Raw genomic sequence first — 12532 nt, forward strand, 5'->3', positions numbered from 1 at the left:
ATTTCTAAATCGAAAGGTAAGAAGACTAAATTCACTCTCTTATTATTATAGGTTCATTTCAATTGAAGCAGTTAAAATAGTTGGGAAAAATTAGAAAGCCATACCCTATATTCCAGTGTGCCACAACCGGATAACACGGCACACTGGCGTGCTTAGCAAAATGAACAGTGTGACGCAAACTTTTACCTACTATTTACAAGAATATTTGTCGAGTTTATTTTATTTATCATCATCAACGATTCTTTCACGGATCAGTTGTCTGTATACAGTTAAACAAACATGTATCACATTGAGGGAATGAGTGTAATTATTTACTTTAATAGTAATAGAAAGGTATATTTTCTTGTATTTTCTACCGGGAATAACTGCATCCGGTCTAGAAAGCTGGGACTAACAAGGGATCTCGATGTGCCAAACACATACCACCCTATAGTCGTGAGTGCCACAAGTCCTGTTCTACGTCTTGGTACCCTAAGGGTTGTTGCCTTCAAAGAGAGAGAGAGAGAGAGAGAGAAATAACTTAAGTCCATTGCACTTACATGCTTAAATTAATAAATTATGTAAATAACTTTCGTTTTCTGTTTATTATTATTATTATTATAAATTTCTTAGGAAGTTGACTGCCGTATGTATGCACACTGCTCTCCCGTGCAGCGCCTCGTGTATGATTTTCCATACACAAACTATATATTCCAAGTTTGTTGTGTTCGTTCTATAGGTGTGTTTGTAATTAGATGCATATGAAGCAGAAGTCAAAATTTAATGTCCACGCTACGTATATGCAAAACCATAGACAAAGAAATTTATGAATAAAGACATTTATGGCGCTAAAACAATGGGCAAAAATAAAGAATTACTAGCGGATTGTTGCCCGTAGTGCACAGGTGATAACGGTTAACAGTGTTAAATTTAAACAAATAGTTTTAATTAAGTACGAATTTAACTTATAGTGGGGAAAGCTCAGGAGTTCGCTAGGATCCTTACAATATCGAACCCCGTGAAATGCACTGCAAACCTGTCCGCAAGCCCCCCGTAATGTTCAACAGATATTGTGTATTAATATTCATCTCAATGCAAACCTATATAGATCTACGCACTTCAATACTCAACGAAGGTGCAGACTATTCATGAGTTAAACTCTCTCACCCAATGTATTCTCCTAACATATCTCCCAGCGATTACAACATTTTTTGGTATCTCAATCACTTTCTTACCTTTGGAGTTGACAGTCATCGGTTGGACGTTTCACACGCAAATATCTAATATTAACAACGTTTCTTCTATAACTTCGTAATATTGTATTATTTCTTTGTATTATTCATTAGCTTGGTTAGGATTGTTTACTTTTCTCTTTGCACCTACTTGTTACCTATACCTTAACGTTGGATAAAAACACACTAGCTCTCACCGGGAATCAAATCCAGAACCAATGCACTTGAACCATCTGGCCACAACAAGGCACATTTAAAAAAGAAGTTTCGATTTTGTTAGGAAAATTGTGATTAGGTGTAACATTTAAAAATATATTTAAGAATGGGTACGGATGAAACGCACTGAATTTTCTCGCTCGAATTTCTTAAACTGACTCGTGTTAGGCTGCAGCTATTACTGAAACATTTCTTTGGGAAATGTGAATAAAATAATGTGTTTTGGAAAACTTTGTTCGAAGCAACTTACGTCCAAAAGTAAAGTACCCATTGCTCATATTTCTGTTAGAAATAACTTATGCCATATATTAGAATTATAAGGAAATAATTGTATGTGAACTATGAGCAAAAGCGTCTAAGTACTTTCTGAGAAAATCTTCAAAAAAGTCATCCCCAAGAATAAAATATCCCTTGTGTATCCTTTCAGGACAAACGAGTTACGCTATTTATGAAATACGAACAAAATTGCTTGAGTCGTTCTCGACAAAATCGTAGGGTAAAACTTGCTCCGATAAGTAATATACCACTTCTAGCTTTTTAGGATAATGGAATTATACCATATCGTTAGGTTATGTAACATTTATTTATGAAATATGAACAAAATTGCGTCAGGCGTTAATGGGAAAATCGTCGGAGAAGAGTAAACTAAGAGTAAACTACCCCTTCTGAATGTTTACTGGACGAACGAGTTGTGTCATAATTTATTTATGAAATGTGATTGAGAAAATTGTTCGAAAAAACGCATCCCATACAGTAAATTACACCTTACGTATTTCTTTCAGAGCAGTGAGTCATACTATATTTGTAGAAAAATAAGCAAAATCTTTACAGCTGTCTTTGAGACAATTTAATTATTTTAAATTTTCATCCTTCAGTAAAGTACCCTTATTTTTAGGTGTCGGAGGATATAGAATTCGAAACGATAAAGTGTTATAAAAACTTCATGTCTAGAATTCGGTCCAGATACGTCGAACAGTATGGCCTCTATTTGAATGCATGTAAAAGCGTGACGAACCGACAGACATCAAAATCACTTTTTCGATATATGGGGGCGTGAAACTTGAATTCATTGAAATCTCGAATTCGATTTTTATCATTATTACTACTATTTCTTCTTTCGTCGCTCGAACGTGAAAACGAATAGGAATACAACGACACGTAACGTGATAATTTGTAATTCCCAAAATTTAATGAGTTACGTTTAATGTGTTGCCATGCTAGAAAAAAAGCTTATGCCTGTTTGTTATATCATTTTTAATATCAGTTTTTTACGCTGCTATATAATGTAGAAATACTCGCAAATCTTGACCCACCGACCCACTCATCTCTTATTTTAACATGTAGTATATCATTTAAAAGACGAAACATGCATCTACACAATTTTTTCTCGATTACGAAATCTGGCTTGATATATATACTAGTTGGGATTGTTATTTCTTTTTAAGGTGAGAAATTGATACGATTAAAAAGCCCATCTTGAAGTGGGTACAAACTACATCCCAAAGTTATTAGAAACGTTTTCGCGACCCCATAAAACTATCAATTCGATAAATATTTAAGTAAGTTTTGACATTTTATTGGTCATATCTCCGAGCCTCTCATCCTGTAAAGATGGGGATGAATTTGGATATAACGCCATTTAGTGCCTCACTATTCATCTCAACGACCCAGAAAACTATGGATAACACTCTACAATCAGTCGTTTTGAACTATTTTTACATGTTACTCCTCCCAACTTCCATCCCTTGGGGTATCTGACTTCCATAATATTTTTTCTTAGATTGAAAGTAATATGTCCACGTTTGGTAAAAATTGCCCCAGACATTCCGGAGTTTCGCTGGAATATACACTTATACGTGCATTAAAATATTTAGAGCTATGTGAGCAACGCCTTCGATGTTACCCCTGTATATTCAAAATCGAGGTGACATAGTCGGTCATGCCAAAACATGGCATTAAATGCGATTGCGATTGTAATAGCTTGACGAACCCAAATTATGGATAAGACACTAATCTCAGTCACTTGAGACATTTTATTTTTCATCCTTTATCGGCCGCCATGATGATGGGGTTTGATTTAGATTTCTGAGCTTTCGGCATCTAAGACCATTTAGCCCTTCACGTTTTGAGGGATGACGTCCCTCGGCGAGCACACTATCCGGGGAAAGGGAAGGAAGAAAGGATTGGGGAAGAAAGGAAGCGGCCTGGGACCTATAAGTTAGGTACCACCCCGGCATTTGCCTGGTTTGAATCGATTAAGTTGATTTTAACGTCCCGTTGAGCAGTGAGGCTATATGAAACGTAGACATACTAATTAACGTAGAATCCGAAACACATGAGCTCCCGCTGGGGGCGGAACCTGGGTCTCCCACGCCGAAAGTGCGTACGCTATACGCTTAGCCACAAAGGAGCTTTACGATGCGAGTTGAATTTGGACTTTAACGCTATCGGAGTTGTAATTATTAATATCTGCAACAACGAGAACTATGGATTCGGCACTAATATCGATCGTTTTTACTTATATATATATATATATATATATATATATATATATATATATATATATATATATATATATATATATATATATATATAAAAGAGACAGAGACAAAGAGACCACTTCCCTATACAAAAGCATCGCAGATTATTGAACTGAAATCCTTTGGAAAGAAATCCTATTCTGCCTTCTTTCTAAAGTATAAACAAGACTCTTAGACATGACTTCGTGTTCATAGATTTCCTGTTTACATGTTTTTGTGGTTCTTGAGTTTTGTGTCTGGAACCAAGATTGTTTATACCCGCACATTCTCTTTACCTTTCAAGAACATAAATCACTTGCTGCAATGAGAATATTGAGAAGTAACCTCCGTATAACAAATAGCTGCAAATAAATGCACTATATAACTTATTTATTGCTATAATATATTTTCTTAATTTGTATTTAACATTCACATATAGAATACCAACGTACTGTGAACACCTATCTCAGTTACACCAAGGGGATGATAACTCCCCCCCCCCCCTTGGGAACTTTTGCCACTATATTAGAAATGTTCCTTAGGGTCCTTAGAATCAAAAAAAAAAAAAAAATAGTTGTTGGTCAACATATAAGTGCAACACCTGGGTCCTGGGGCCCTTAACCTTTTAGCACCCGTGTATATTTACAGGCATCGATGGGATCTCGTTAAATGACCGTAGATCAGACCGTTGGTGCAACACTGGAACAAGTTATGCCTTGATCGATTTTTAAGACTGTAGGCCTTCAGTTTACGTTATGAACGGGACATTTCTGTGTACAAAGGAAAACTAATTGAGGGATATTTAAGAAAATTTTCCCTAAAAAGTCCCTTCTCGCGATTCTTTTAGTTATTATGTGGCAACATTGCAAACTACGTGAATAATAAAATGTATTTAGGTGTCCCATTTCATGTTCAATTTCCAATGAAAATTTCATCTTGATCCATCAAAAAGCCACAAAGGAAATTCGTTTTTTCATAGTTTTTACAGAGTTCATAATAAAAGATTTTTATGGAAGTAGGAGTATGACTTTGTCAATGTTCGGACCGTCAGTGCAACACTGAAACAAGTTATACCTCGATCGATTTGGAAGAGTATAGGCTTTCAGTTTACGTTATGAACGAGACATTTCTGCGTACAAAGGAAAAATAATTGAGGGATATTTAAGAAAATTTCCCTAAAAAAGTTCCTTCTCGCGATTCTTTTAGTTATTACGTGGCAACACTGCTAACTAGGTGAATAATAAAATGTATTTAGGTGTTCTGTTTTATGTTCAACTTAAACTGAAAATTTCGTCTTGATCCATTAAATAGCAGCAGAGGAGATATGTATTTTATAGTCTTCACAGGGTTCATAATAATTGATTTTCATGGAAGTACGAATATGACTTTGTGTCAATGTACAGTTATTATTGCAAGCTACGTGAATAATAAAATGTATTTATGTGTCCTATTCTATGTTCAACTTAAACTGATACTTTCGTCTTGATCCATCAAATAGCAGTAGAAGAAATATGTAGTTTATAGTCTTCACAATAGAAATTGCGAAAAATAGATAACTGCAAAACACAAAATTTGCGTTACTGATATCATATCACAAAATCAATATTTAATATCTATTACTGCGCGTTGCGTTGACGCAACCTGCTAATGAATGAAATCCAACAAAGGATTTTTTCCGTGTTGTAAAATGATTAACAATAAACTACTGATTTGTTTAACACGAGGAAATCTTGCATGATATGTCAGCAAGAAAGGTGGCTCTAGAGGGATGTATCGTCGGTAAAAATTAACATTTTGTCGCTCCAAGCTAAAACAAGCTGTTATCCATCTCACCATCTCCTTTAACCTTAGTGCGTAATTCTGGGATGTTAATTATAGTCTGAAAATAAAAGTTAAAGGAAAACCATTTCCAACCACTATTCACAATTGCATATACTTTGTGTATTATTATTATTATTATTAGTAATAATAATAATATCAAAATCAGTGGTAGGTCAAGCCGTCAAACTAATACGCTACTGCCTTTGGTGACGGGTGCCTTCCGTACCACTCATTTCCAACGTGCATGTTGAAGCGAACGAGCTATCTTTAACCAACACTACTCGGAGATGACCGCCGAATGATACCTCAAGTTTTTATGTTTCTTCGTCACCTCAACATCCGATCCTCATTGTGATTGTTGTAGTGTTTATACTTCGTGTTTCCTTCTAAGTTTGTCCTCTATCCATTGATACTAAACGCAGTTCACGTGTCCAGTTCAATTGACAATTCAAACAAGTATTTACTCTTACCTTTCATACTAACTTTGGCCTTTCTTTACCATTACCGTGGCAAAAGAAAATTAATATTCCACAGTGTTACTAATTTTACTCTTATGCTTTCGTCACCGAGTTGGCATATTTTCTATCTTATATTGTCTTTCGTAGCAGACTTGTTACTGAGTTTTACACATCAATTGGTCCATAAAGACCTTTGCAATATAACGCACCCAATCCCAGTCTCTTACTCGCACTCTTATCAGCAAAGATGTACTTTGCATTTTCTACATATTCAGATTCATCTCGTGTGAAGCAGAATATATGTGCCTGATTAAAGTTACCCTTTCGACAATTGATGGCAAATATTCATACAGACTGGGTGTGTGAACGAAAAAAAAAAAAATTGAAAGATTTAGTGACAGCTTGCTCCAGTCACTTCCACAGCAATATTTCTCAATCTCAAACAGATGTATCAGAGATTAGGATGGTGTAAAATATTCGTCATATTGCATGTAAGGAAGTTTTTCAGCAAGGTAGCGAACGGAAATTTCAATTTGTACATATTATCTGCCTTATTGCCTGTTACGTTGCTTGCAATATACTTGACATTACATGTCTCAGCATACTAATTTTACACATGTCTGTAACGAAAAAACCTCTACCTCTTTTTAAGTTACTTTACCCTGAAAAAAGTAAACTTTGCAGTCTCTTAATTAGGTCAAAAATAACATGGAATGCACTTTTTTTCGGAACATAAATATTAGTATTTTCTTCTAAAACATATTCTAGCATTAAGAAAGAGCTTGAATTTCTTCCCTTTTCTCATTTCTGCATTCATCTTTACCACTTGTATATGTAGTATCAATGCCCACTTCATTTGGAAAGCAGTCACGGCTGTCACAATGTATTAAAAAAAAAATGTCAAATCATCCTTCGTACTTTATCATAATGCTTTGGTGCCGAAATATGCATTCAGTTTTTTTCTAAACACCCGTGTGGAAACGGATTATGTCATCACAAATTTCTTAGATTGTATCACTCGGTAGCAAAGTGAATTTAGTAATTAATAGTGGAAAATAGTTGTGTACCAATGATTGTTTCAGATTATACAAGAGATATTTGAAGTTGCAACTACGGACGCTGAGCCAAAACTTTATTTGTACTTCCTGTAGGTAGCTGGTATAAGACGTTCATGAAACCATGTAAACTAACAGAAACTTATCTTAACGAAATTAAATAAATTTTGCTACAATTATGTTGCGCTAATTCTTGAATGGTCCAATACGTCGTTCATCAGAGCTTCAGCTTCTTTTTCCATGTACTATTTTCCCACACCTTTTTATTAGTTTCCATCTTTTTTAAGTATGTATGTAAAATTCTTCTACTATAAAATTGTAAGGAAACACGTAAAATAATTAATAACCACTCTTACTAGAATCTACTCTCATAGTAGTGACGGTTATCAATTACTTTTAGATGTTTTCTTACAAATTTACGATAGAATAAATTTAGATACATAGTTAAAGGATGGAAACTAATAAAAAGGTGTAGGAAAATTGTACTTATCTGCAAAAAGAAGCTGAAACCTCGACAATGTACGCAAGTTATTAGGTTGATGAAATATTGGAATATTCAAAATCTAACGCAACGTAAGATAGCAAGTTTTATTTATTTACTGGTGTAAGTTGCTTAAAAATGAAATCAGTATCATTTTAAAGAACCGCTAGTAACTGATGGACACTCATGTCCAAAAGTATTGTCGCATATCTATAAATATGTTGTTGTAGGAGTATAATTTGTAAACGAATTCGCCCGGTGTTTATTATAATTTTAGTATGTGCATAATCGGCATATATGTGGCAAATTTCGTGTCAAAAGAGCAGTAAATAATCACAATAAAACGAAAAGAAAACTTTCTTGTCCATTTAGCAGCATTTTGTTTTCGTCATTCTAATTTTCGTATTTATGATTCTTTTCCTATGAAATTTACCACAAATATACATTTCCCGATTATACACATAGTATCAGTATTAAAAGCACCATGCAAAATTATCAAATTATATTCTTACAAGAAGATAATTATAGATATGCGACAGTCATTTTGGACATGAGTGTACTTTAGGGTACAATTGTATCGTGTAGCAGTGATATAGTGCGCATACCAACATTTATTTAAGACATCAAACTACACTGGCAAGATCTTGATCATACGTTAATATTTCTGTGAACGCAATCTTTTAGTTAAAGATATTAGAGTAAATAATTTAAAATAAGTTTAAAAGGAAATCAAGAGAGGAACGAAACAGTACGTTAAAATATATAGAATCAAACATTTCAAGTAACTCCATTTAATAATTAGACAATAAAATATTGCTTTGAAAGATTATGCCATATGCAGGTTCGGTAGCTTTCTGTTGTAAACACAAATTTGTATACCTTCAGAAGTGTGCTATAACAGAATCAATTTGGATAGTTTAAATCCAAAATGTTAATCTGAACTCGTATGACTATTTTGTTCTACGCATAAGTTCGAACAAGTTATTTTTATTTTATGAAAATCCTTTTTTGTTTTTCTTACAGATTTCAGTAGCGCTAGAAAAAGCAACAATGGCATTAGCTGATCTGAAAGTAGAACATAAGGAAGACCTAGTCGTACCATTTCAAATCCCGTGACCAGGAACCACAACTAGAAGTGATCACAAATGTTCCTTTGTGTGCAAGTGAAATGCCACAGCTTTTTATGTGTGGCATTTGTCAAACTGCACTTGAGTACACATACTCAAGCCACATAAAGAAAGAACTTGCTAAATTAATTCGAAGATGAGCATAAAGTGGTTTTTTATGAAGCATGAAAGTTAACTGTAACGATTTGGTTGTATTTTGGGGGCCATTTTTGACTTTAACAGAAGGTGTTACGAATGGATGTGAGAAAGTTTGTATGAAAACAAAATCTGAGTAAAGTCACATTGTAAATACAATTTATTAAGTATCATCAGCTTCGAAGGAGGAGTATAATGAATTTCGTCCATGACAGTTCATGGTGATGATGATAATAATAAATATAATAATGAACGTGTGATAATTTTGATAAATATTCTTTTCTAAATGCAAAATGGTACTCTATCAATTTCTAAAACCTTCAAAACAAGCTTTGGCCTATGTTAATCTATGGTATTTGTTCCCATAAAAGACAGGTGAAATATGGCTTTTTAAAAAATTTTTTCTTTAAAATGGGAGGTGAATTTGATGTCATTGTTAATGACTGTACACTTGACAGTACAGATAATTAAAGACGTGTTTGTCGGTTATAGGTAAGTGTGATTTAAGCACCACACAATTAGTTTGCAATGATTACTAAGGGCTTCCAGCATTTTGCTTCAGTTTGACGTTTAACAACGTAATGTGTGGCTTGTTTTATTCTGTTTTGTGAGTTGTCCGTGTACATATATCTATATATGAAGTGCCATTTATACATGGTTTAATTGGATATTGGGTTCATTATGTTGATTATACGGTAAAATGTTATGCAAGAATTTTATTACATGTATACGTATTTGCGGATGATGTATTATGGAGATAATATACATGGCAGTTCATAATGCAAGTGACAAAATAATCCTAAGAGGGGAGGAAGTAAAAATACTGTGCATCAAAAAATGTCTTCAAATTCAGAAATATATGTTTGGAGCTGTTTCAAAACTTTCAACTTTGAAGTGAATTCATCTGCTGATAATAGTTAAAAACAGGATATATTTGTGCCAAAATATTCGGTGAATAGGTACTACACGTGAAGCAAAAACATTAGAGGTCTTTTACAAAAGAAACAAAAATATTTTTTCATAGCTTTTTCCTAAATTACTTCATAGTATCTATTCGTAAGATTTATGAATACGTGCCATGCTATCTGAAAACTCTCATACTATAACTACAAATAAACCTAGATTTCTCTTTATGCTTTCGGGACAAGTACATAATGTCACTCATATAATAAAGTAGTTTTCACAAACATGATAGTTTTATTTTATAATCACAGCTACCCATAAAAAGCTCTTCACACTCATCCACAAACGAAAGTGAATCAAACTAATGTTACTCTTTTTAGAGTTTTTAAGATATTTTTCATTGGATGGTTGAAAGCAATCAATTGTCTTAACAAGTAAAAATATTAAACTTTAGTGTATGTACTCTAGTGACTATATGACCTTTGCGAGAGGTGGGTGAGTAAGCTTTTTTGAACAAGGCTGTGCATACATTCGTATTCAATTGGTCTTCAGTTATTTTTTGGCATGAATATAATTCATCTGAGTGTTTCTTAACTGCTGCGGTACATCCAATCGTTTCGAAGGTTTAACTTTATAAAATAATCACAACCAGTACCTTACCATATTTTTAACTTCTAAACTAAGATTATTGGCTTCGTATAGTACTTGGTTATTAAGACTTCCTCCTCCTTCCATTCTATTTGTATCAAAATTTACTACTTAAAGTTTGTCACTTATGTTATGAATCATTCTGTGTAGTCTTTTCATGAGTAAATTATTCGGAAATCTTGGTTAATTCCTTTTAGCGTTTAATGTTAGGAACAGGGTTCCGAACAGTAAATATGATTCAGTATGTCTGAAATTTAAAAGAAAAATGTTTCTGTATTTAAATGTAAGCTTTATTTTAAATAAGTATTGGTATAGTACACAATTAATATTTATAGAATTTTTATTTGATTAAGTCAGATGTTATTTATTTATGAATTTCAACGGCAGTTCACAATCTGTTTTCCCTAACAGAATGTGTCAATAAGTATAATAATAATGAAAGTGTGAATGGAAAAGAAAGAAAAAAAAAATAGCGCGTACATTCAAAAGTGCTTTCTTTAAAGTGAAGTTAGACATGAGGAGTAAATACTGTACGTGCATTGAATGTTCAGTATTTTATTGTATTTTTGTACCTAGAAATTATGGTAAACCTAAAGCAAGCGAAGCTAATTCATTGAAGATTTGTTATATCTGTGACTAAGTTTAATTCACATCAATTTTAGATCTTTTCTTTCCGTAGAACTTGTACATTTTGTCCTCTTGTGCACATATTTGTATTTGTTAATGTGGGAAAGATCTGATGCTGTGTTGAAAGGATCTAATACCACAATATTGCGCTGTAAAGAATATTCCTATTTAGAGAATTATTAAAGTAATTTTCTTTCTATAATAAAGTTTCTTTTGTAACTATCCACTTGGTAAGAAGTTGAAAGTGTTTCAAAATGGTTCATGCTGGCTACAGTTTTACATTTCCTTCAGACGTGGTCATATAATGAATGACTTCGGTCCTTCATCATTTTGAGGTGCTTTTCTTTTCCATCTGTTCTGTTCTTGACCAATTCGAATTTCGAAGAGTGCAGATGAATGCTTAGATCAGTGTGTTCTTTTGATCATAACCAAATTTGACCGTCGGTCGCAATCACATTTTGGAAACAAGCATATCTACATGTCAATTTTGGCCCAAATCGATCAACGTTGAATTTTGATGTTCCTAAGTATAGCCTTTAACGTAAACTGATATCAAATTGAACATGCCACTTATATAGATAATTATAATCAATATTTCCAGTTGTATTCCAGATCCGTCAAGCCGTTCTTGAGAAACAACTTCATGCCAGTTTGTGCTTTTGATCTCGGCCATATTTGGCAAGTAGGTCATCAGCAGTGAACCAGTTGTCCAAATTGGTTTGCCCGACCCTGAAAAAACAAAGTTCAGAGAGTTGATGGAAGACTGTGGCACCCACCAACATGGAAAAAAGCGAATACTTTGTAATAAGAGCAAACGTGAAGATCTAATTTTTTTACAATTTTCAAAATAATAAAAGTAAGGACAGTAACCAGATTTGACTTTCAAGTGGTCTAATATTTAATACTATGAAGGTATTGTTCGCCGCCGCGTAATTTGTCTGCCCGTCAATCGCGTCATTATCTATTATTCAAATACTTAATACAATTATATAATATTTGGCCTTAGCAATATGCGTACGCCAAATAAGGGTATTCAGAAGGTCGTTCCACATAATGATTTTGAGTAGCTGTGTGCCTAGTAAAAGCTTCTTTGCTACCGACGAGTCTGTTTTAGAATTTCACTGTAGAAAGCTATTGTGTTGCATGTGAAGGAAAATGTTTTGCCATATCTCCAAAGGACGGTAAGGTTTCAGGAATATAGACAAACAAGGCTGTTTCGGGACTAAATCTTCAGAATTCCATGGGTAATCCATGGCGATCTGATGATTGCAGAATTTAACAAACATACAAAAAGAAAATATTGTGAATTCTTGCGCTTACCGAGCTCATAA

At 33.7% G+C, this 12532-nt stretch overlaps 1 protein-coding gene across 1 annotated transcript in view; it reads left to right on the forward strand.

Moving 5' to 3' along the window:
• Positions 1-11407, forward strand: part of Lamtor1 (Late endosomal/lysosomal adaptor, MAPK and MTOR activator 1) — a 45319-nt gene extending 33912 nt beyond the window's left edge. The window contains exon 5 of the mRNA XM_081738755.1: positions 8785-11407. Within this exon, the coding sequence (XP_081594881.1) occupies positions 8785-8877 (93 nt within the window). The 3' untranslated portion in view covers positions 8878-11407. The remainder of the gene's footprint in view (positions 1-8784) is intronic.
• Positions 11408-12532: the final 1125 nt, after the last annotated feature.

This window comes from Thermobia domestica, chromosome 14 (assembly GCF_964235325.1).
Source record: "Thermobia domestica chromosome 14, izTheDome1.hap1.1, whole genome shotgun sequence".
Taxonomy (NCBI): domain Eukaryota; kingdom Metazoa; phylum Arthropoda; class Insecta; order Zygentoma; family Lepismatidae; genus Thermobia; species Thermobia domestica.